This window comes from Euphorbia lathyris, chromosome 2 (assembly GCF_963576675.1).
Source record: "Euphorbia lathyris chromosome 2, ddEupLath1.1, whole genome shotgun sequence".
Lineage (NCBI taxonomy): Eukaryota > Viridiplantae > Streptophyta > Magnoliopsida > Malpighiales > Euphorbiaceae > Euphorbia > Euphorbia lathyris.
The window spans coordinates 122,205,831-122,231,397 of NC_088911.1; the positions used below are offsets into that span (position 1 = coordinate 122,205,831).

The 25,567-nt window shown below is 38.5% G+C and overlaps 1 protein-coding gene across 3 annotated transcripts; it reads right to left on the reverse strand.

The window, feature by feature from the left end:
• Positions 1–10,779: 10,779 nt before the first annotated feature.
• Positions 10,780–19,538, reverse strand: LOC136219765 (cyclin-T1-4-like). Of its 3 annotated transcripts, XM_066007295.1 has the most exons (7): positions 19,271–19,533; positions 18,290–18,848; positions 18,036–18,117; positions 17,121–17,255; positions 16,651–16,826; positions 11,500–11,645; positions 10,780–11,224 (listed from the first exon to the last, which is right to left on the reverse strand). In XM_066007295.1, the coding sequence occupies exons 2-7, from the start codon at positions 18,841–18,843 to the stop codon at positions 11,193–11,195; spliced, it is 1,125 nt and encodes a 374-aa protein (XP_065863367.1). In that variant the 5' UTR covers positions 18,844–18,848; positions 19,271–19,533; the 3' UTR covers positions 10,780–11,192. The 3 variants fall into 3 exon arrangements, with proteins under 3 accessions (XP_065863367.1, XP_065863368.1, XP_065863369.1); XM_066007296.1 differs by lacking the exons at positions 10,780–11,224; positions 11,500–11,645 and adding an exon at positions 12,633–16,167 and having other exon boundaries at positions 19,271–19,538; XM_066007297.1 differs by lacking the exons at positions 10,780–11,224; positions 11,500–11,645 and adding an exon at positions 12,633–15,487 and having other exon boundaries at positions 19,271–19,537.
• Between the last annotated feature and the right edge of the window lie 6,029 nt (positions 19,539–25,567).

Consider the following 25,567-nt stretch of genomic DNA (forward strand, 5'->3'; position numbering starts at 1 on the left):
AATGGGGTTGTTGAAAGGAAGAGCAGAACCTTGGTTGAAATAGCCAGGACAATGCTGAGTGAGCATAGGGTTCCAAAGTACTTTTGGGAAGAAGCTGTTAACACAGCGTGCTACATTCTTAATAGGGCTTTAGTTAGACCTATATTAAAGAAGACCCCCTATGAACCTTGGAAAGGACGAAAGCCCAACATTGGATACTTTCGTGCCTTTGGTTGTAAATGTTTTATCTTAAATACCAAAGAAAGCCTAGCTAAGTTTGACTCAAAAGCTGATGAAGCTATCTTTTTAGGCTACTCAACAAACAGCAAAGCATACAGAGTTTTCAATAAACGAACTCAGGTCTTAGAAGAGTCAGTACACGTTGAGTTCGATGAAACTAACCTTGCAGGAAGAGACATGCAGCTGACTGAGGATGATCCACACTCAGCTCCCGCTGACCAAGAAACAGGCGCTGAGTCATTGCCTCAAGGGCTGACCAAAGGTAAAAGTGAAACTCAAATTACTTTCACTGACCAACCTACACCTGCAGAGATTGTTGAAACACAACCAGCACAAGACATCAATCTACCAAAGGACATTAGGATACCAAGAGGTCACTCAGAGAGTGTTATTCTTGATGCCGCTGAGAACACCCTGATGATGAGGAATCAACTCAGGAGATACCTCAGCAACGTAGCATTCGTATCAATCCAGGAACCAAAGAATTTCGCTGAAGCTGAGTATGATGAATTCTGGATGAATGCAATGCAAGAAGAACTTGATCAGTTCAGAAGAAATGAAGTATGGGATCTAGTGCCAAAACCTAGAAGCCAGAAGACCATAGGAACAAGATGGGTCTTCCGCAACAAGCTGGATGAACAAGGGAACGTGGTCAGAAACAAAGCAAGACATGTAGCTCAGGGCTACAGTCAGCAAGAAGGTATTGACTACAGTGAGACCTTTGCCCTAGTGGCAAGGCTAGAGGCTATTAGAATTTTATGTGCATATGCAAGCTATATGAACTTTAAACTGTTTCAAATGGATGTTAAGAGTGCATTCCTTAATGGAGTTATAAACGAGAAAGTCTATGTTAATCAGCCTCTAGGGTTTGAGGATCCTAAATTCCCAAACCACGTTTATAAGCTCAAAAAGGCTCTGTATGGCCTCAAGCAAGCACCACGCGCTTGGTATGAGAGGCTGACCAGTTTCCTGCTAACTAGAAATTATGTCAGAGGTAAAGCTGATACAACCTTATTCATTAAGAGGAAGGGTAAAAATACCCTGCTGGCTCAAATATATGTTGATGACATTATTTTTGGTACCACTAACGAGTCAATGTGCAAGGAATTTAGTAAGCAGATGCAGACTGAGTTTGAAATGTCAATGATGGGAGAACTCAATTTCTTCCTTGGACTTCAAATCAAACAAGGGAAAAATGGCATCTTCATCAGTCAAACTAAATATGCTAAGGAGATATTGAAGAAGTATGAACTTGAGAATTGTAAGTCAATATCTACCCCAATGGGCACTGACACTGTCCTCTGCGCTGATGAGACTGGTAAGTCAGTAGACAGCAGATTGTACCGAGGTATGATTGGTTCTCTACTTTACTTAACTGCTAGTAGGCCGGACATTCAGTTCTTGGTATGTTATTGTGCTAGATATCAATCTAACCCTAAGGAATCTCATTACATAGCTGTAAAAAGAATCCTTAGATATTTGCAAGGCTCAGTGAATGCAGGTTTGTGGTATCCCAATACTCATGATTTCACACTTATTGGATACACTGACGCTGACTATGGATGAGACAAGCTTGAACAAAAAAGCACCTCAGGAGGATGCCACTTCCTTGGGAGCTGTCTTATGTCCTGGTTCAGCAAAAAGCAGGCGTCAGTAGCCCTGTCAACTACTGAAGCTGAGTATGTTGCTGTTGGAAGCTGTGTTGCTCAAGTCCTATGGATTAAGCAACAGCTTGAAGATTATGGCGTTCGGACCAAAACAATTGAAGTCAAATGTGACAACAAAAGTGCCATTGACTTATCAAAGAACCCAATCCAGCACAGCAGGATGAAGCATGTCAGCATAAGACATCACTTCATCAGAGATCACGTACTCAAGGGAGAGATCAAGCTGACCTATGTCCCAACGGATGAGCAGGTTGCTGATATCTTCACAAAGCCACTGGCTCGTGAGCAATTCAACATACTTAGAGAAGCCATTGGTATGTTTAATCCTCTTCAATAAATTCCGAGTATAGTATGCATGCTGAGTGAATTATCATGCTGGATGATTTGTGCTAAATCAATTACTATCACACGCTGAGTAGATTTACATGCTGAGCATTTATCTTAAGTTGAGCAACTAAGCATAAGAATTATTCCTTTGCGTAACAATTGTCTACTCAGAATCTTAAACGTTTGAGATCCTTAACACTGAGTAAAGATCCGTTGCAAACTTTAATGCAAAGTACGCGAATTAAATAGCCACCTAGGATGACGTATGCGCTATAATTAGAAAACACACGCGCCGTATGTGTCATAAATGCCAGAATCTTTGTCGATTGAGAATCTCGAGGTCAAATTGACAACCCAACGCTTTAGATCAACTCAATACCTCTATAAATTGTGGAGAAATTCCCACTTTTATCTCTTTACGCTTAGAACACTTTGGCATTCCAATTACTCTCTCTAAAAATTCCCAAACTTCCCAAAACTTCTTTAAGAATATGACGAACGTTTCTCTGAATATCTCCGGTGCTGGTTTACCTGAAAACCGCTACGATGAAAATCCCAAATCTTCTACCCAGCGTGACCACGCTAAGGTCACAACGCCGAGCAAGAAAGCTCAAGCTGTCCAAGCCACCTCTTCGAAGGGAAAACAACAGCAAAAGGACAAGGGCAAAAAAGTTGTGGAACACACCTACTCTCAGGTTTTCGAGAGTGTGAAGGGGTGTAAGATTGGTCACTCGCGATGGTTTTCAAGGGGATTCGTGGAAGCCGAGCAACCCTTTTGTGAGTGGATCAAGAATAATGGTTGGATCGAGCTGTTCTCAGTTCGTGATGCTACTTACCCTGAGCTGGTAAGAGAATTCTACGCCAACCTAAAGGTCGCCGATGATAACCGGAACTACCTGGCTTCTAATGTTCGAGGGAAGGACATCTTCATCAACCCTGCGTATCTTGCCTCACTGTTCAAACTGAAAAACGAAGGAGCTATACTTCGTAAATCAGGTGACCAAGATAAAACCAACTACGTTCAGACCTTCTGTAAACCTGCTGGTCATGTAGGTGAAATCTCAAGTACCTCCATGGGTCAGCATCAAAAGATGGCCCATTACATACTGACCAATTTCCTTTTCCCCAAAATCAACTGCAGCAACTCAGCAACCAATTTTGAGCAGTGTTTTATATGGCACATGCTGACCTACACGCCGATAAACATGCCCGTCTTCATAATCGGTGGGTTTCTACGAAGTACAAGAACCCTTAGGCTAGGCTCCTTTATCACCTGAATCCTCAAAGATCACAATGTGGACATGGTTGCGGAAATCCACACTTGGGGAACCGAGATTACAGCTGCTGCCTTATTCGGTTTGGCATATGATCAACCTATTGTGCCGAAAAAAGGAAAAACGGAAGCTTTCCAGAATGTTGAGGGGGCGGTGACTCGAAAGGGAAGAGCTCAAAGAAAGAGGAAGGTTGTCCAGAGCACCTCTAAAGCTGTTGCTTCTGCCCCAAAGAAGCTTAAATTTGTATGCGGAGGAACCAAGCCTCGGATTCAACAAGGACATGGTGGATCTAGGTCAGCTGAGATAAGACCTAGGCAAGCTGAGCCTGAGGCAGAAGAAAGAGAGGTTGATGAGCAACCATTAAAGAAGAAGAAGAAGCTCAATTTTGAGTTAAGACCTATCGATGCACTTCCGACTGATGTCGTCGTTCCTCCTAACTCACATTATGCACAGAGTCAAGGCATTGACGCTGAACAACAGTTAGATGATCAGGAAGAACAAGACCAATTGGGTTGTCAGTTTGTCGAGGAAGAAGAACTGGATGAACAGTTTGAGGAAGAAGAACTGGATGAACAGTTTGAGGAAGAAGAACTGGATGATGAGTCTGATGAAGAAGAAAGTGGTCAGGATGACACTGAGGAAATAGCTGATGATGAGCACCTTGAACCAATGAACACTGAGTTGGTTGACGAAGAAGAAACTGGGCAAACAGCAAATGCTCCCGCTGTTCAAAGGGAAGCTTCACCTACTGACTCTATTGAGTCCATTCCTTGTGACCCTACTCCTCCAAAGCTAAAGAGACTGAGGAAGAAGAAGGCATTTCGAGCACCCGTCATTGACCTTATGGGTGACTCACCGCTGAGGGATGAGATCTCTGACCTTACAGATGTACATCTTAGGTTCTTCTCCAACCCTCCTGAGTCTCAACCAGAGCAACAAGATAATCAAGCCTCTATTTCTCAGCCGAAGGAACATGCCGACTTAACCGCTTCCCCAAACCAAAGTAATGCCGAGCAAGTGCTCGAAGATTCCGCTCCTCAACACGTTGAGCAAGCCAAGGAATTACCTGCTCAGGTGAACACTGAACTTACTCAACTTCCACAATCCAGTCAGCTTCAGCCTGACCCTGAGCAAGTAACACATTCTGCCGATCCTCCACTTCCACAACTCAATGTGCAGAATCAAATCCAGTCAGTTTCTACTGACAATCCTAATTTCAGGCCAGCCGCTGATAATGTTGGGCCTTCTAATGATGAGCAGAACCAAACACCGCCTTCATTAGGTTCTACTCCTCCTCTGGCATCTGGGCCAACAAATGATGGATCCTTTAGCTATCTAAATGCATCTGAGTCTGGTCAAAGAATCATTGACTCAGCTCACGCTCTTATCCAGGACATCCATCAAACAAGTACCAATGCCGCTGGGTCAGTTACTATTGAGCCTACTCAGCTTTCGTCTGTCACTCAGCTTCTTACTGAGATTAAAGGTCTGAAGGATCTTCTGAGTGTCATGACTTCATTACAATCTCAACAACCCAGGCAGGACTCTATAACGAAGCTGGCCGAACTCCAGCTGACCATGGTAAATCACATAAACACTCTACAGGGTGAAATTCATCAATTGTTAGCTGCGAACTCAATGTATGCAACTTCTACCGAAGTTCATCATCTATTCAACCAGCTTCATACTGAGCAGGAGAAAACCAATCACCAACTCTCTTCCTCCTCACAATGCTCCAATGAGCAAATTAGCGAGGCTGTGCGTCTGCTAAACTTAAGCAAGGAAGAGATGGAAACTGACCAGCTCAAAACAAACGAGATACTGAAGTACTCTCGCGTTACTTTCAACCACGTGCGAAACACCAACGCTCAGCGTGAGTATTTTGATTCGTCCTTGCTGAAGATGTTTCATCAAGCTTTTGCAATACTCACGGACAGCATACACTGGGTTGCAAAGGCTCAAGCATATGTTCTAAGTATGCTGAGTGCTGCTGATGTCAGGATTCCTCGCGCTATTTTGGATGATGGTGTTCCCATCTTTGATGGCATAAATACAAGCACACGCAAGCTGAAGGCATTCTCTAAACGCCTAACTAAAGCTGCCATTGAAGACACTTTCATTGCTCCTCTTGTTGATGGTGGCAAAACGGGGGAGAAAGTACAAGCTCAAGGAACCCAACATTCAGAAGAAGCTTCAGGTAGTCAGCAAAGACAAAAGGGAAAGGGTAAAGCTAAAGAGCATGAAGCACAACTTAACTACAAAAAGAAATAGCTTTAGCTTTACTAGGACTGACTAGATGTCATTTTGTTAAAACTTGTAGTCTTTCCCTTGTGTACTTTTATTGTGATGACCCTGAATACAAAACTTTGATGCATCTATCTTTTTAAATTAACAAATCTTATGTGATGCTTACTTATGTTTTGTATTGAATAGTTAATCGCATCTTCACTAAATCAACTATGCTACTTGTCTACATTGCTTTATGATTGCATGCTGTGTTGATCAAAATGTTGACTGCTTTTACATGTCTTCTTAAACACATTGAACAAAGAAATACTCAGCGCTCTCTGATATATAAATCTTCCGCATAAACTGAGTTAAATAGAATATGTTCCATGAGCTGACCTAATTCTGAAAAACTGACCTTAGACTTACTTGAAATGTTTAAAGTAAATCTAAGTCAGCCGCTCAACCCTTACGGGGGAGTATACTGAGTAAGATAAGGTCAACAATCATGGGGGAGCTCAACACTGAGTTCTTGACTGAATATTTTTGCCAACATCAAAATGGGGGAGTTTGTTGAAACACCTTTCTACATGATTTTGATTTGATAAAATTATTTAAGTAATGATAAAAATATTCTAACACATTAAATTTAAATGCTTTGATTTATTACACTAATGTGTTTGTTCAATGTTGAGTTGAATTGTTTACAAGACATTAAGATTAAAAAGCCCAAAGGCCCTTAAAATGAAACTCAAGCCCAAGTCAACACATCAAGATCATTCGGCCCAAGAGTTCAAAACGAAGTCGTATCAAGTAAAACGACGACTCAGCGAAAGAAGGATCGAGAAGCCTTCGAAGCAAAAGCTTCAAGTGGAAGCTGCTGAGTTGGACGACAATGCAGTCTGGACAGCGGCAGACAACGATCAACTTCCAGACAAAGTAATTCTACTTTGGGTAAAGTTCAGAAGGCGCAGGAAGCTGTCTCGTGGACTTTGCCTTAAATGTCGAAACATTCTGTTTCAAGGACGAAAAGCTGCCGTGGACAGAAGATGCGTGAATCCTATTGGCCAACGACGCTGAGCACGCCTAGAGTGACAACGACAGGAAGCCGTTTCCCTCCAACGGTTATTTCGAAATTCGACATGACCAGGTGCCTCAAGTGTCACTATATAAAGGCCATCCATTTGCTTCAACCGATGCAGATCTTCAATTAGTTGAAACGCTGACCAAATTCATACTTGAAGTTTCTGTGAGAAAAGCAAAGCAAATACCGTACACCAATTTCTATATTATTGTGTAAAAGTCTAGAGTGATTTTCAATCATCTAAAGTGTCTTAGCAATTGTTGTTTAGGGCAAACACTTTATCATTTTTAGAAGAATAGAAAGGAGAGGCTGAGTACTCGGTTATAGTACTCAGCGGTAGATATAGGAGTGAGTAGAGGTATAGAGGAAGGTACTCTTGTTATACTCAGCTTCTATCTGTAAAAGGTTTCGTGCTCTACCTTTAAAGAGCTCAGTAGAGAATTCAAAAAGCTCAGAACGAGTTCCGGGGACTGGACGTAGGCGGAGAGGCCGAACCAGGATAAGTCTGCTGAGTAATATCTTTCTAACCCTTAAACTCCTTTAATATATACTGTTTGCTATAAAACTGACTAAGTAAAGAACTCACGCTGAATAAAGTCTACTAAGAAGCTGAGTTCAGGAATAGACTCTAAGTGTTATTTCCTGACTCAAGTAAAGAAGCAGACTTAGTCACAAGTTGACTAAGCTTGTGTCTTGAATCTACTTAGTGACGCTGTGTAAACCTTTTCATAAGAAAAGAAGTCAGCCTTAACGGACAAAATTTTAAATAGTTCCTATCCCCCCCCCCATTGGAACTAACTTGTCACGTTATAAGGGACCAACAATTATTCTCCTTGAAAATAGAAAATTCTTCAGCAATCAGACTGGGAGCAGAGGAACAGCTTTCCACCCTAGACTTAGTTTTCTTTGAACCATTACCCTTCACCCTTTTTGGTTTAACTTTGGGTTTCTTTAAGGGATCCACCTCAGCAGCCTCTCCTTTTGAAACTTCAGCCCCTAGAACAATGTAAGAAGGAAGAGTCATCGTCAAATCAGCTAGCTTATGACCAGACTTGTATTTTGTACCTTTGGAAGGCTCAAAATAAGATACAAATGTGATGGACTTAATTTGAAGGGGAGGTTGTTTTGATGGGGCATGTGACAATACAAATATAGTATCGACTTTAGTCAAACCAAAGATCGGGACGCCGGATGGCACCAGAGATTGTGGGGACACAACAAGTGTTTTAGAGGCGATTGTAACTTGATCTTTTGAGATTTTAAGCTTCACCATAGGAGAGCCATCCACAAACCGAACCTCAGTGGCTAGAACCCATTCGGCCAAAATCAAGGGCACCTCAGAGGGTGACATGGTCTTTTATGCTAAGGTAAGGTTGGGGACCTCTCAAAGGTCGGTCATCTGAAGGTGGAAGGAGTTGTTCATGCACCAGGACCTCAAGTCCTAACCACGTTCGAAGCTTTGGGGACTCCAACATTCGGTATCACGGATAAAATATCCTGCCTCTGCATCGGTGTCATACAAGCATGGACACCCATATTAGAATCCATTCTTGCACCCAAAAAATGGAAAAGAAATTAAAGTTAAGATATAGAATCACCAGGATCTCTTCATAACGATCTTCCCTGTCCAAATGGAAGGCATCATCTTCATCTTGCACGATGCAAAGACGCCCTCACGAATCATCTCTAGCATGACCGTCTAGTGCCAGAAACTAGGGAATGTCACAATCTCCCTCACGCACATTTCCTCATCTAGGGTCAAATCTTGAAGATTCTCCCAAGTCCTTTTGTTGGTAGGGTCCAGGTACCAATTAGTCTTGAAGGGGAAGCTCAACTGATATGGGCTATCAGGGGAACCTTTGTTTGGACCCATCCAAATCCATTTTTTCTTGAATCCTTTAATACCGTGCACTTTGTCAGACAATAAAACCTGCCTTCATAGCCCCGAGGATCAGCCTCCCATGTTCTAGTAGCATGCATCTTCCCCTTTCCTCCTTAGGGGCTTCCACAATCAACAGACAACCTCCCCATTTAGAACTAGACCTAAATCAAAGTAGAGTTTGTTCATAGCAAACAGCTCTAGCCAAGCATTCAGTGACAATTGGAAAACTACTACAACGGGGTGAGAATGGGAAATCGCATGCCATAAGTCAAGAGTTAAACATAAACTCCAACAAAGTCCTCATCATCTTTCCTAAGACTATCGCCAGTGTGTTGCACGAGATTAGGTATGTGCATCTCCATTTTATCAAGTTCTGGGAATTGGATCGACAACTCCACCAATTGGGAGGCCATCAAAACAAAACCTTGCGCTCAGGCCTCATGGTTCTACTTTTTCTCGACTGCCATTTTCTTGCCTTTTTTAGTCTATTTTTTGGGAGGCATGATTTCAGTGTCGCTACAAGAGGTAGGCCCAAGGATGACGAGCGTATGAGGGTTGTGAGAATTCTTCTACCTCAAAAATTTCATACAACAAAAAGAAAGAACCAATAGAGAAAGAACACTTACAAAATTCTGGGAAGAGGTGGAAGCTCAGAGTTCATAAAGAAATGCATATGTTGAAAAAGATAAATTCACTACTTTTGGGTCGCCTTTTGTAGATTTTTTTGGAAAAAACAGGTGAAAAGTCACCATCAATGAAAACCTCTAGTGTCGGCACTCCTTGGAAATTACAATAATTTTTCACCTAAATATGTCTAGGTTAAGCGTCTAGGGACATGTGTTGCTCATATCGTGGAGGTAAGTAATAATGGGAATGATGATTACATGAATGATTGCAAGCCTACTAAGAATGTCGTCATTCTGAGGCCATGCAAATGTGACATCCCACCTACCTAAAAGATAAAAGATCATGTACGAGGCAGCAAATATTTGACCCTTCCGAATGAAACATCCAGTAAGTTAACTTCTATGTAATGTTGAACCATTCCTTAAAAGCAATAGCTAGGCCCCACAGAACGTCTGACGACCAAAGTCATAAAAAGCTTTGGAAACAAAATGGGGGGAGGACATCTAATATCATCCGAAAAATAGGAGGATTCACGTGTCCTCATCCTAAACCTACAAGAACCTCTGAATCAAGGAAGATCATCACATCAAACTAAACCGGAATAAATATACCTCATTACACATGGACCACTAGGATATACTCTGAATCCTCTTCAAATTGAGATCCTTAAATCACGCATAGGATTAGAGAATACCAATTTGGATATATTACTAACCAACTAAAATACATCCACCAGTCAAATTGTATCACTTGTCCTCCGAAGAATCTAAAGTAAGTTTCGAGCACATATTGACAGGTTTACCCATGGACTTCCTATAAATATGATGTGACTTCATAATGAAAGTACATACGCACTTCTATTGCAATTTGCTCTCAGTTACTTACTACTTTAATTATATACTCTCCTAACTTAGACATCAGAGTAAGGTCGTCGGGTAACGGCCTCGCCTTAATCCTTTTTCCATCTTACTTCATACATCGACGAAATCCCCTCAAACGTCAAAACATTATCCTACAAATTCAATTGTACTATATATATATATATATATATATATTGAAAATAAGTTGAAAGTTATAACTATTTCTGTCTATTCCTGATAAGCTAGTCTATAAAATATGTTTCCTCCAAAGCTATAAATTTCCTCCAAAGCTATAAATCGTAGCTTTTCCAAAAAATTATTTAGCTGAGCTTTCTCAATTTTTAAGAACAGTAATTTTACATTTATCAAACTTTGTTTTTTTAAGCTAAAATAGTTAAGAAAACTGCTTTTAGAGTGAGAAAAATATATAAAATCATAATATTTACCCTTATATTTTTCGATGAGACAGAGAGGGCTCAATGAAATTACAGTTAAATTTTGTCTAGAACCATATTTTAATTGCAGAACAGTTATTTTCCATACTATTAAGTTACAGAATGACAAATTCACCATTTAGCAGTGGAAATTGCAAGAAAAGGAAATAGACAATAAATTTACAAATGCGTGCTCTCCCATTAATCTTTTACTGTATCAAAGTGACAACAACAAAGGCCAAACTGAGCCTGTCTTAGAACCTTCAATTTATAAGCCAAATTACGATCTCGCTGAGGGCATATATTGCCTATTACCTCTCTCTTCGACCCCAGCTCAACCCTCAACAATAAACATTCATATAAATAGACATAAATCACACAACCCCGTAAATAGTCTGCAAGCACGCAGCCATAGGCACACGGTCCTATCTATTCTCTTTAACTTGTTCTTCACCTTCCAATTTCGGGACAGATATCTCTCCCAATCATATTCACATTATAGAACACCATTGGCATTCCTGATTTGAATATTTACTAAGACCGACCTTAAAAGTGTATCATCAGCTAGAGCCTGCTAACTAGCAGTGTTTTATTAAAACAGCTCCATCAACTGATGTGCCACATCTGCATCAACAAGTTATAAACACATTCCACATTATTTCTTTATCTTAACATAAAGCTTAATCCATAATGCTAAAGTCAAACTTAGGGGTGTCAAAACAGGTTATCATGTCATAATCGCGTTATGTGATCTATATACATGATTATATATGATATAAATGACACGAAAAATGATAATCGTGTCAAACAGGTCATTCAAGCGGGTTGTCTCATGTAAGAAATTTGACACCCCTAGTCGAATTGATGAAACCAAATGTGACAAATAATAACAAATATACCTTGGATAATGGCTGGTGTAGTTTGGAATTCCTGCCAGATATGCTGGTAGCTAGTCAGATCCAGATGTAAAAACCTGGCAGCAAGATAAGCAGCACCAGCAGCAATATGATGAGGTTTAAACTGAAGCCACAAAGAGCTTCTTAGCCTACAAAACAAAACAGCACAACTTTTAATATGTATTGAAAACCTTTTATCAGATGAGATATTAACAAACAGTCAAACCAACCAGATCCGTGATTACTAATATGAACACGCAACATCTTGTGCCACTTAGCATATAGTCCCTCATTGTTGGAAACACAATCAATAGTAAGAGTACATGATATGAACATATACAGCGGTATGAATAGACATTAGATTCAAAGCAAGAAAAGATAGCAAGTCATTTTCTCTTACCAATGGAGCAACCAGGAAGTATATTTTGCAAGAATCTGTGCAGGATTTGCTGATAGAGCACCAAATATATAGCACACAATTTTAATTCATCTACAAACACATCTACTTCCAGGCCCAATTCCGCTGCAGGGGCTTTTAACGCCAGAGACATACACAATTCTAGAATGAAACAAACAGAAACTAGTAGCACGTTGTAATTAACTTCTCAGATCAGTCATCTGCATCTTCTGCCCAACAACTTGATCAGGAAAGGCCCATCAAAACACATGCACTAATGCTCATGAAGCAAGCATGCAACCCCAGTTATGGGATGCCACCATCCCAAATCCTCTAGCAGGCACAAGATACAGCTACAAATATCATTTATATTCAGAATAAAATAATGAGGCACACAGTTGATACGCACCCTGGTAGCTGTAGATACAGTCGAACAATAAGTATGAATATAATACATACTATTATTAGTCTGTTCGGCATAAAGGTCCAAAATTGCTTTCTTGAAAAACACCATTTTAGATGTTGCTAGAACAGCTTAGAATTGAGGGCTAAAATATCCGAACTTGCTAAAACCCAATTCTTATCCGAACTAGTTCCGACATCTCAAAATATACTATTTTCTTTCATGGCATGGGTGTGGTTGCCATGGCTATCCCCATTCCAAACGCACACCCTAAAGAATAATAGTAATAATAATTTTCTGTATCAAGTATGTATTTTTATTCACTATCTATTAAGGACCATGTTGGTGATTATAAATATATGAAGATATTCAAAACACAAAAGGTTCTCCATATCTGATTCTTTTAGAAGAATTAATAAAATATAAAAAAAAAATGAAAGGAAAAAACTTTCAAAAACTGTTCATTTAAAAGCATAAAAGAAAAAATTAGGGTATCTTTCAACCAGGCCAAAGTATGCAAGCTCTGATCTTACAGAACAGCTGACCTCCAAAGGCCTCAGGGACAGAGGGAGTTAGACCACCCACCTTATGTGTTTTACCTCGAATGACAGAGTATGTGTGTGCATCTGAAATAAAATACTCTAGCCAAATATTAGTCATACGGCTAGTAGCAGCTACCACATTTATTAAAGGCACATGGCGCGCTAAGGCGCTAAGGGTCCTGGAGCCTTGGCGCATGGCGCACGGTGATGGCGCGCGCCATAGCTGCGCACCATAGCGAGACAAGGCGCACTTACAAAAACAAAAATTATAAAACTATAAGACTAACATAAAAATGCAATGAATACTAAATCATGACAATATTAAGCATAAACAAGTTTTAAAATGCAAAATAAACCTCATGTTAGAAAGCTAAAGTTGAATACTAAATCCTAAGTTCTACTCCTCATCAAAACTCTCCAAGTTGAATTTGAATTCCCTTGGCTGCTTTGTTTCTGTTTGAATTCGTTTTCTGTGTTCTGTTCTACTAAACTTCTTCCTCTTATAATAAGATTTTGTCGTTGCCTCTTCTAATTAATTCAAATGTATAATCTCTCTTCCTTTTTAATATTTTTTTTTTTCTCATTTTGGACCCTTCAGAACACTTGTTCCATATATGTAACTGTCAAAAAAACCATAAAATGCCCCTAACTCACAACTGCCCCTTGGCGCAAAATGGCGCGCCATGGCGGTTGCGCCACGCCATGGGGGTGTTATGGTGCTAAGGTCTGCGCCTGGTGCGCCATAGACGCACCTTTAATAACTATGGCAGCTACACAACCAGAATCAGTTTTCATTGGAACAAAAATTTTGACAGGAATCCTACCAGCTTTGGAAGTTTACATAGTCAAGGAATGAAACAAAAGGTGTTACCTTAACATATGTTAAAACATGTAGTCATGTAATGTTAAAAAAAATCAATTTTGATTTTTTTCAATTGGGATCAATTACAACAATTTCGCACAAAATTGACTATAATTTAGAATCTGCATGCAGATGATCAGAAATCAATCAAAAGGAGCTTAAGCAAATGGCAGGCGAACATTGTGGCAAGTAGAATGTTTTGCTGAAGAAAACACTGGCTTACATGCATCAAAGTGCAACCTAAAAGATGCACAAGGCATGCTAAGTTAATGAAAGATATAGGCATAAGAAGCAAACATTAACCTAAGTTCTGTGGCAGCAAAGTCGTAACAAAAAAAACGGATAACTTTTACTCCTGCTATAATTCAATTTTAATTAGGTTCCATTTTATTCCTTATACATTTTCCAGCCCCTTTCTTTTACACAAAGTGTAGGATGTGGACACCTAATTGAATTATTGAATTTAATTCATCAACTTCACTAAACAATGGAAGATAAAACCGCGTTCATTTCACACTTTCTGGCCTCTGCACAATGCAGATACAGTTTAATGCTTGAAAACCTAAGTTGACAACCAGACTCCAAAATCGGGAAACTCAGCGAGTCATTAGACAACTAAATGAGCAAGACGTTTGAGAAAGGCAACAGTTTCATGATACTATAAAAAAATGTGCATGCAAAATAGCATTTAATACTGGAAGCTATAAATTCTTTAGTTGAAATCTATTTGGACAGCTCAAACAAATAAAGGGGAGAGAGAATGGATCAAGATGAGGAAAAAAATTAAAGAACTGAAAAATAAAATAAAATAAAATATCAAGGATTTTAGAAAAGAAAAAATAGGAAAAAAGGCCTGTGTTATGTTAGTTTACCTTGAATACTTACGAGGCACCACTATAAATATATAACACTTACATGTTTGAGGTGATTGTTATGCATATAAAATATATAACAGTTAAAATATTATGAGAAGCAGCATTATAAAATATCAAGGATTTTCTTTGCAGTAGGTTCATAAGGTTATTACATAGGTTGCATGTTGCGATCATTGGAGTTCATCTTTGATTCTTCTCTCTTTTTTTCTTTAATAAAAAAAAAATCAACTTAGATAATATCTTTCTCTTCATCTATTTAACTGTATCTATTTTTATCATATAATATGCTGCTCATGCATGTGGTTGCAGAATCTATATTGTTGGAGTAAAACAGATGTAATCATGTAACAAAAAGGAAAGGCAGAAATAAAATAACAGCTTACAAAATGAGAATGTATGCATAACTGCATGTTCTAATTTAGTTACAAAAACTAATGCTTAAAATTAAAAATAGACCATCTTTTTCCATATGCCCAGAGGCATTTGATAATTATGTTAACCGGCCAAGAAATTTGACGATCTATTGTTTCGAAAAGTCGTGGTCAATTGTTTGTTCTAGGCTAGGAACACATGAAAACCAGAATAAGCTGCACATGACTCGTAAAATCAATCACCAAGAAGGCATTGTATAAATAGATGGGCATGCATCAGAAACCCCCATATAACCTATGTTGTTGACAACCAACAACATTACCATCATACTGATAAGACCATGCCAAACAAGTACCGATGCCAGACCATATAAGTGAACTCAACATATATCAGCTGTGCAGCAGCATAACCAGTTGGTATGGTACTCATACCAGTTACCTGCTGCTTTATTGACAAATTCTTGAATTTTCTTTAGGAGGTAAAACAGTTCAAAAATGCCATGACCACCTAGTTTCAAAAGCTTGTGAAAAAAGGAGCAACCTGAAACATGAATAATGCAAAAAGACAAAAGAAATGATTTTACATCAAAAACATGTCACAATAGGAACATGGTAGAATGTGAACAACTAGCATAAATCATCGAAGGATGCATCTACAGAAGACAAAAATAAATAAACGAAGGGTTACAGACAACACTACATATGGTCTTCGAATCTAGCCAAGTCAATTAAGTTAACCTTTAGCAGTGTAAAGACATACCGACAGAACAAGCAAGCATGTCTAACAAACTAAAAACTGTGTACAGGAAATGTTTAGATTTGTATGGCTTTGTCCCATAATTTAAGACAAATCTCCACAACTATTATTACTTTTGCCCATTTTGGCTCCATGATATTGGCTCCATTTTAGGTGTTTAAGTTCAACAGCACTTCTCCATAAAACTTTTGATTATTGGGGATTCTCTTACTCCTTTATCTTCCCTCTTTCTAATTATCCTTTCTCTCTTGGTCATAATATTTTTTATTCAAAAATGGGTTTGGAGATTCTTAGGCTATCTTCTATATCAAGTTTACCAGGTTGATGGGTATATAATCATGATTATGTGATCCACAACATATCGGCAGTACAACTTGCGAGGTAAACAAAAAAACAAAAAAAAACTTTTCCATGCACAGCATGTCAATCCTCCAGCTAACAAGCACGCTAATCTTGTGTAGACCCTGCAATTATATGCCATGCCAAAAGAATCAATATCCCATACAAGAATTACTCTACAGACTTGCTGGAAAGAAAATTTGACACAATCATTACACAGTTCTGAACCAAAAAGAACAGGAAACCAAGCGCATTCCTCCTTCATGGCCCAAGTACCATGAAACCTCAACAGATGTTCAAACTGGTTAAGGTGGAACTCTCACCAGCACAAATCTACATAGTCAAATCATAATAGCTCTGCAATAACACTTCCTATACAGTGTAGACTAAGCAGTGTCATTAACCGAATTAATTGAGAAAATCCACATACAAATATACTATAAAACAAATAGGTTCCTGACTGAAGCAGGATCAGGAACATATTATGTTAGTTCACTGTATGAGAGCTTGATCCTTTTGTCCAGTAAAAGCAACTAATCGTGATGCACAGTGCCTATAAAAAAAATTGCAATCCAAATAAGATATAGAAATGAAAGTGATGAACTCACCCTTCACTGACCAAGTTTAAAGCCAAGTTCACCAATACAGATTGTGAGAACCCTAATTTGTCAAGGACAGATGTAAGAGGAGCATAAGGATGTTGCACATTAAGTTCAAAATTAAGTGTTGTCAGAATCATTTGCTCAGCCTCGGTCACCCGCTCTCGGTACTGTTCAAACCAATCCTGCATAAAACAATTCAATTCACATCAACATGCTATAAACTTGATGATGCAATTTCAATTTATAGTATTTATCTATGTCGAGAGCCCTCAAGTAGGAAACACAATTACTGATGATACGGAGCAACAAAAACATCTGAAAGGATAATCACACACCTGAAGCACCTAATTGAGAAATTTCCTTGGCAGATAAAATAACCCATTTCATTTTTTTTCCAACTCATATTTTACAAGGGAAAACAAATTGAAGCAATTCATATTTTTATTGATAACTCAATACTCTTGTAAGATACTTACAACAGGGAGTATGTATGACAAGAAAGTCATATCTTGTTTGTGGAAAATCTCGCAAGAAGCTCTCACTACATTATTCAGAGGGCGTGGTGTCTCCTCGGACTTTGAAGCAAGAAAGAGAGCAGCAGTAGCAATTAACTGCAAGAAAACATACTATTCACGATGTGCATACTTGTCATAGGCTGGAATATACAACTGAGACATAGTGTGCATCTTCAAGAAATGTCCGTAGTAAGACCAAATATCTTTTGCTGAGATTAGATTAGTTATTAAAGGTAAAACACCAGGACAAGGACAAAAGTAATATGTCATATGTCATGACTTTTTTAATTCAATAATATAGAACTAATATACAAATGTATGAGAATTCAGCCCACTTCACAATAGAAAGACTGATCTTCAAACTTCATCAGTATAAAAATCTCAATCAATTGATTTAGATTAGTCCCATGATGACTTTCTAATAACAAAGAAAGAGAAGAAGGGTAAACACACCATCAGCACAAATAGTGTTCTTTCCAAAAAAAAATAAATATTCTTTTATTGATGCAAATAACAACTGAAACTTTAAAAGAAGCTTATACAAGCCGGAGGACACTGCAATGCCCCAATTCCAAAGTACTGACATAAAAAGAGAAAGAGTTTCTGAAATTACAATTCATATACAGGAAACAATACTTGAATGATTTTTCTCAGGTAGAACTTCTAAAGACAGAGAAGAAGATTCATCTCTATAAGTTCAAAACTTGGAAGACTAGCAAATTCACCAAAGCAACCCAACTATAAAATAAGCTAGTTAGTGAAGACAACAGTTTACCTGCAAAGACATTATATTATATGCTAGCGAATCATCCTCCAAAAAGAGCTTCTAACAATACAACACAAGTAAAATTTAAGCACAAGTTCTTGAAAACTCACAAATCTATCATGGCAAGCATGTGATCTACGAACAAAAAACCGGTGACATAAAACCATGGCAGTCCCAACTGTGGTTTGCGGCCTGCAGGAGTTGCCATAGACTTTTAGTTAGATAGCTTCCAAGAAACCAAAAGCAACAGCATAAGGAGGGTAATAAACCACCATCTAAGGAAATTTTTCCAATATGTGATAGCGAGTGTCGGTTATAAACTTAAGAAGATAACAATGTAAGTTATTCAAGATAAAGCCCTTACAACTCAAGTCGCAGTCCAAGATTCTGAAGAAATTCACAGTAAGAATACCGTAAATGTGTTTCCCGTAATGCATCAATACCATCTTTTCTCGACGGGGAATGTCTCTCAATTTCATCCCGTGACATGAAGACAGGTTCATCCTCATCCAATCTTGAGCGATCACGTTTGCAGCTGGTAGATGTAGACACCTCAGCATTTGATCTTGTTGGAGGAGCTGAATTGTTGTAGGTGGATGGTACAGCAATTTCAAACGTAGTAGGATGCACAAAATGTGTTCCAACATCTCCCCAAGTACCAGAACTGAACTTTCTCCTTTTCAGTGATGGAGCTCCATTTGGAGGGTTAACATAATTGTTGTTGGTGGTGGTGTTGTTGATATGGTCCCTAAATTTCCCAGGAAACTCGAGGTTATAACTCCAGTTATGGTTATAGCTGTTGTTCCTATGCAAGTTCATATTCCTGTTCTTGTTATTGTAGTTGTTTCTTTTGAAAGAGGACCAACGTTCATCATGGAGAGTGCTTCCTTGTGAATGATGATTCCGTCCAAATGACATTGTTCCTAAAAACCAATGCAATGTTAACAAGATTGCAAAGCAGATATACTTGCAGTAGAATAATTATATTTGACATCAATCGTTTTTCAGTCTCTCCAACCTTCCAAATCTCATAATTCGGAACAACAAAAGTTAAAACTTTTTCTTCAAACTCTAATCTAATACCAGTTCATATTCAAACTTAAACGCAAGTAAATACTAATAACTAAATTAAACAAGAACTAACAACAATTATAATATTTTCATGGTATTGTAAAAAATAAAAACATAAACAATCAAATACGAACATCACCGGTACAAATTAAATTAAAACCCTCCAAAAAAACAACGCACCCAAACTACAAAATATTCCGATTCACAAGAAAACCAGATTAAACAATAAGGAACCCTAGAAGAAGCGATGATCATAGATAAGATCAACAATTACCCGATTAGTGAAAATCTGAGATCTAAATTCCGCGATTTTGGTAAAGAAGAAAATTGAGGAAGAGAATTTGGGCGTTCCGTAATTGGAATTGAGCGTGAGATTAGGATTAAGATTATTAGAGAGGTTGGGAATAAGGAGAAGCGTAAAGTTGAGGTCAAAGAAAGAAATGAAAAAGAAGAAGAGTATGAGAATGGGAATGTGAAGGGTGTGTTTTATTCAAAAACTATAACTTTTTATCTAAAAATTCGGTGGTCGCTTTTGTATGGTTTGGTGAGTTCTTGTAGCTGGTTTAATGGTTTTTCAGGTCATTCATTATTTTGAATAAACTTTTCTACAGTAATTACTTATTTTTGGTTAATAATATTAATAGAATTTATAAACGTCCAAAACCTGGAATATGCCTTCAACTTGCATATAATAACTGAAAAATTTATTAAAAACACTTGAGAGTGTTTGATATTTGAAATGGGAATTTGATATGGATAAAGATAAATGTTTAAATGGGGATAAAAATAATAATAAAAAAAATATAGTTAAGAATTATTATTATATTTTTTTTTGTGGGATAGGGATAAAATAGGATTTTACTATATTATTTTTATTTAAACTATACAACATTGATTTAAGTTATAAAATAAATTTTTGTTTTTTTTTGAGAAAAATGTTTGTATTTTCATTAGATAAAAAGAAGAAGTAAACAAGCAAAATACAAGAAATAAAACTTCAACTAAACCTATACAAGATCCACAAAGTGATGAAAATAACTACTAAGAGCAAAGAACACCATAAAATGTATAAAAAAACATCAAACAATAATATAACATATACTTCTCATAAATCCAAATCTATAGAAAAGCATCTGCAATCCACATTTCATCATTTAGGACATTCCGAACATTCGGATTTAAATCTTTTTTTGTGTTGCAACCACGCAGATTTATTAATCCATGGATAAGATAAACTGTTTCTGTTCTTGCTAAATTCGAGAAAGGTATAAACGATAGAATAGTAGAGAGTAGATACAATTCAAACAGATAAAAAAATCGATAAAATATATGATACAGATTAAAAAAATTAATAACAAAAAATATATTTCCATCTTATTAAAATTGTATGAAATTATCTCACTCTTTATACCACCCTTCTACTAGGTATAATATATGAGGGATAAAAATTCATTTATCTTACTCGTAAAACAAACATGAGATAATTGACCCTTCGATTTTTTATCTTTAAGCGTCATTTTAGACCTCTAATGTATCGGATCTCATCATAACCTTGAAATTAAACATGAAAACCTTTTGCAAAGTTGTTGTTGTACCCCCGAGACTTATTTTTTTCTCTTAAAGATTTAATAAAATTAATACTTGTTTGGTAGGTGGTCTGTAAATTCTATTATCAACTCTCATCGAGGTCTGTGGTTTGCCCTGACTTTGGAAGTGGATAGATCTACCCTTACCTAAACTTTTTTCCTACCAAAAAAATACTTGTTTGGTAATACTTTTTTTTTTTTTTGAAAGTGAGCCAATATATTAAGCAACGTAGTACAATGACATATTTGGCTCAAGATATTAACCTATACATATACATGTAGTAAAAAGTATTAGTTTGAACCAAGGTGGCCTAGACCGTTTAGACATTCGAAATCGAGAATTCGTTCCGATTTTTTCTAAAACTTTTTTTTAACCCCTAATCGATTTTTAACTACTTAGACTCCGCTTAGGCCACCTCGATACCGTCTAAACGGCGCTTAAACGGCGATCAACAAAAATATTTTTTATTGCGAATTTATTTTTTGTTTTATTATAATTCTTTTTTGAACTGTTTCAATAATATTATTGTTGAAATATTGATGTTTATACATTTTTAAAAATATATATTACAAATATACATATTTTTCTATACTAAATAATTTTATATTATTATTTTTAGAAAATATAATGCATATTTTAATTGAATTTATATAACAATTTGTTGATTAAAAAATAAAAGTTACAAAAATAAAAATCTGATTAATCCTCGATTAATCCCCGACTAATTCACGATTAATCTTTGCGGGTCCGATCTACCCGACTAGCATTTAACGTTTTTTATAACCTTGGTAAAAAGAGAAGATGGGTTAACAACATTAACATAAGTATCATAGAGAGAAGATTAAGGTAAGAATCCAGAAATGAGAACGTTCACAATTATTTTTGCGGCATACTCAACCTGCATAGCAATAGTTACAACCATAATCTCTAGCCAAAATCAACTCTTCCGTAATTTGCAGTTTAGTCTCTTCCGTAATTTGCAGTTTGGTCGCTTCAGCAGTAGCACAAGGACCAATAGGAATACCCCTTACAAGTCCATCCTTGTCCATAGTAATCAATCCACCCCTACAGCCTTGGCCATTATTCATCATCGAAGCATTGGAATTGAACTTCACATCGCCTCTCGAGGGTGGACACCAAGTTTTTTTATAACCAATGGCCGAATTATTACAACGATGAGATGAATCGTATTAAAACCAAAAGAATCAGCTTTGTTTCCAAGTAGAGAAAAAAAAATCTCATACTTCTTGAAGGAGATAGTCATGCTCGAGCCAAAATTTATCATGCAACAATTTGTTCCTCCTAAACCATAGGCACCAACAGATAATGACGAAGAGCTCAATCTCAGTGAAGATTCTCAAAACAATGGGTAACCAATTGATGTTTAGCGGAGAATTTCTGATCTGCTTCCGTCCCTGTGGGGGCGTCGTTGGGTTCGACGGGGGGAAGCTCCGATGCCAAAGTCAGTAAGATAGATCAAGGGAACAAACTGAATTGACAAAGGGTGTGAGAATGTACCTTGATAGCCTAAGGATGTAGGCTATATATAGCTAGGAAGTCGTAACCTTCAGCAACTAGAAAGTCGCCATTAATGCTCCATTAATGGCGGTTACAAGTTATCCTTAAACTGGCGGTTTAGCTAATTGATAGCTCATTAATGGCCTTTATGGCCGAGTCGGCCTTAGCCGTTACAGTGACGAATCATGTAGATGAGGAGATCCGCCATATAGGTTCGCCAGCGGATCTCTTTGAGTGGGATCGTGGAGATCCGCCATCCGGATCTCCTTTGGGGATTAATACGCGGCGTTCTTTAGGTGAATATCCTTTTTGGTCCTTAGGATAATATCTCAATGTTATCAGAAGCCCCCCCAAAGTTCCCTTAAAGTCCTTTAAGGCTTTTGATCTTCTGGGCATCGTCATGATTACCTACATTAATGAACACTCCGCTCGATGCCAATCGTAAAGTGACACGTGTAAGGAGCGCTCTGTTCAAAGAAAGAAAAGACGCCTTCTTCTTCCTTCTCTCTTTCCCTCTTACTCATTTCATCTTCATTTTCATCTGCGTGAAACTTTTTTCTTGGGAATTTCGAAGTTCAAAGCTTTTTGATTTCATGTAAGTTCATCTTTCCTTACTCGATTTGTTCTGAATGTTTAGGAGTTCTTCATCATCTTTTAGATCAACTTCGGAGCTCTTTAAATCGACCCCTTCTCCTGAAATAGTAGTTAATTTTAGTTGGACCACTTCGTCATCGGAGAACTCATCTTCCTCTGAGGCCTCTGTTAGCTCTGAGTTAGCTGGATTGTGTAACTCGGCGCGTAATCACTATCAGACTCGTTCAACCAGAAGTTAAGTTCTTTTTACTTCTGTTTTTGGTGCCGCTCCGGCTATTAAGTCTAGGTATTTTCCGGGGGCAATGGCCTCTTCTTCAATCCAACCTAAGAAAAAGAACCCTCGAGCGGAGTCAACTCCGTCTCGTATGAGTGTCGCGGATCTGGCGAATCGCTTCCCTTGGATCGATAATTACGAGACTCAGTTAGCCGCACTACATCAACGACCCTCCTGTCCTCCTAGCGGTTTTCTGACCGTATATTGTAGTCATGTGGAGAGAGGGTTCCGACTTCCTCTCCCAAAGATGATGGCGGATATCCTCTCCTACTTTGATATTACTGCCAGCCAACTACACCCTAACGGTTGGTTGGATATCGCTTTAGACTGCTACCTCGCCTCAAATTTAAGAGTGGTTTATACGGGTCGTGTCTTTAGAGCTTTCCATAAACCCTCAAAACGGAAGTCCGAGTCTTATCTCACTTTCGCCAAATTCGGAGTATATTCGCCATTCAGTGAAAAAATGTCCAATGTCCATTGCTGGGATGAGAAATTCTTCTATGTGAAGATAAAAGAGGGCGAATCACTAGGTTTTCCCTCGTTTTGGAATCCCAAGCCTTTACACATGACAGGTGATATGCGAATATTGACCGATAGCGATGAAGTGGTGGCGGAGCTCATGAAGAAGGTCAAGGCGGATGCATGGACATACGCAGACGCTTTAGCCTTCATGATGAGTGATATTCCATTGATTCGCCGTGAGGGGGAACAGTTCATTTACTCCAAGATTGCACAATTTGACCAAGGTAACTTTTATTTCTTCTTGAACTTTGATTACTTTATTGTTTTCTTTGGCAGGGGTTTATCTAAGGCCAATCACGCTATTGCAGAGAAGCGTAGGAAGTTTCTAGAGGCTGAGGCACGTAGGAAAGATCAAGTGGCGAATCCCCAAAAAGATGACGGGAAGCGTCCCGCGGGAGTAGTGGTTGAACCGCCACTAAAAAGGAGGAAGCCTATAGCCACTGGAGGCCCTAAGCTTATGGCGGATGCCATGAGGTCCGCCATGCCTATAGGGGAGATAGAACAGGTAAGTTGCCTTTTATCTTTATCTGTTCATCAAATTTTGGATTTGAGTTTTGATCCTTGAATATTTGTGCAGATGTCGAAGCCTGATCTGGGCGGATACTGGTCCACTAAGTATGGTGCCCAAGGAACTTTGGAGAATGAGTCCGTCATAAATGACTTAGATGAGGCCCTGGGCCAGTTGGGCGAAGTGCAAAGGAATCAAAACCAGATCCCCGGTTCCATTCATGCACAAAAGGGGAAGACAGAGCTCCTCACGGTAAACCCCTTCACTACAAAGGATTTCATTTCGCTGAAAAAGTTGTTCTTTTGTTCTTTTCTTTTGACGAAACCGTTTGTTTTTGACAGATGTACACTCGCATACGTGCCATGGAAGCTGAGCTTCTCCAGAACGTGGCTGATAAGGCTACCATTGAAAAGTTGGAGAAAGAGGTAGCGGATGCCAATGCGAAGATCGCCTCTGCAAATGCGAACATTGCCTCTGCCACGGCTGCTTTGGTTCTTAGAGACGCGGAGATCAAGAAGTTGAAGGAAAAGATCGTGACAGACGCTAAGAACTATGAGGTGGCGATAGGAGAAGCAGAGTACACGGCTGGTGAGCAAGCTTTCTACTATGGCGAACTACTTATGGCGTACTTCTCTCTAGCGCATCCCGAGGTTGATTTCACAGACCCTCAGTTCGCCGTTCCAGACCCAGATGATGTTTACAAATATAACAAAATGCCAGACGCTAAAGACTACCTCCGTGACTACGTTCGGAGATGGATGAAGGGACCCATGGAAGAAAGCAAACCTCCCACTAATGTGGAATTAGTAGAGCTTGAGGAAGTGCCCCCTAAGGCGGGTGAAGAACCGATCAATGATAACACCCTTCCTCTTGGTCCCACATCTTCCGTGGAAAAAGAGGCACCGTTGGTAGGCGTATCTGAGGCTGGGGAGAAGGAGGCTTCTCAGGCAAGTGCCGTAAGCGAGAAGAGTGCAAAGGAGGATGCTCCCATTATTACTTAGCTGTTTTTACCTTTTGATTTGTAAAAAATCGTTAAGTACAATTTGTTTAATCCTTTATGGCAGCTATTTATGTTACTTTTGCGTAAGTAAATATATAGGCATCTAGGATTTATTTTGGAGTAGGTGGCCAGCCATACTCCATTGCAGGAACCTTTGTGAAGGTTAGAAGCTGTTTTATTCCATTGAAGGAAGTAAAGTTGCCTAGGGGATCAACTTGCTACCTATCTGTGAAGTGATCCGCCCGTAGGACTTGTGAATCCCTTTTTTGGGAAGGATGTAAGAGAGTGTAAAGACCTTGCATCCAAGGATCGTTTTAACTCTATCAGAAATGGGGATCATCTTAGAGATGGATCCGCCCATGAGATCGATTCGCCTATGTCTGAGGAGAAAAAGTGGCTATGAGATAGCAATACTTTTTAATGCGGAGAGCGTTGGGTGCCCCCCTTCTTTTTAAGACTGGAATATTAATATTGCTGCAAGACAAAACCTTAAAAAGAACATAGAAAATGGAACAATATTTGTTTATTGATAGGAGAAATGCTTTATTACAGTAAGCAGGTCTTATAT

What these genes read in the sequence shown, in the direction of transcription:
- LOC136219765 (XM_066007295.1), bottom strand. Translation starts at nt 18,843, where the DNA reads ATGTCATTTGGACGGAATCATCATTCACAAGGAAGCACTCTCCATGAT. An exon ending in TGTCATACATACTCCCTGTT is followed by an intron (nt 16,827 to 17,120) that starts GTAAGTATCTTA and finishes TGTTTTATGCAG; the next exon opens with GATTGGTTTGAACAGTACCG. An exon ending in TTAAACTTGGTCAGTGAAGG is followed by an intron (nt 11,646 to 16,650) that starts GTGAGTTCATCA and finishes TTTGTTTTGTAG; the next exon opens with GCTAAGAAGCTCTTTGTGGC.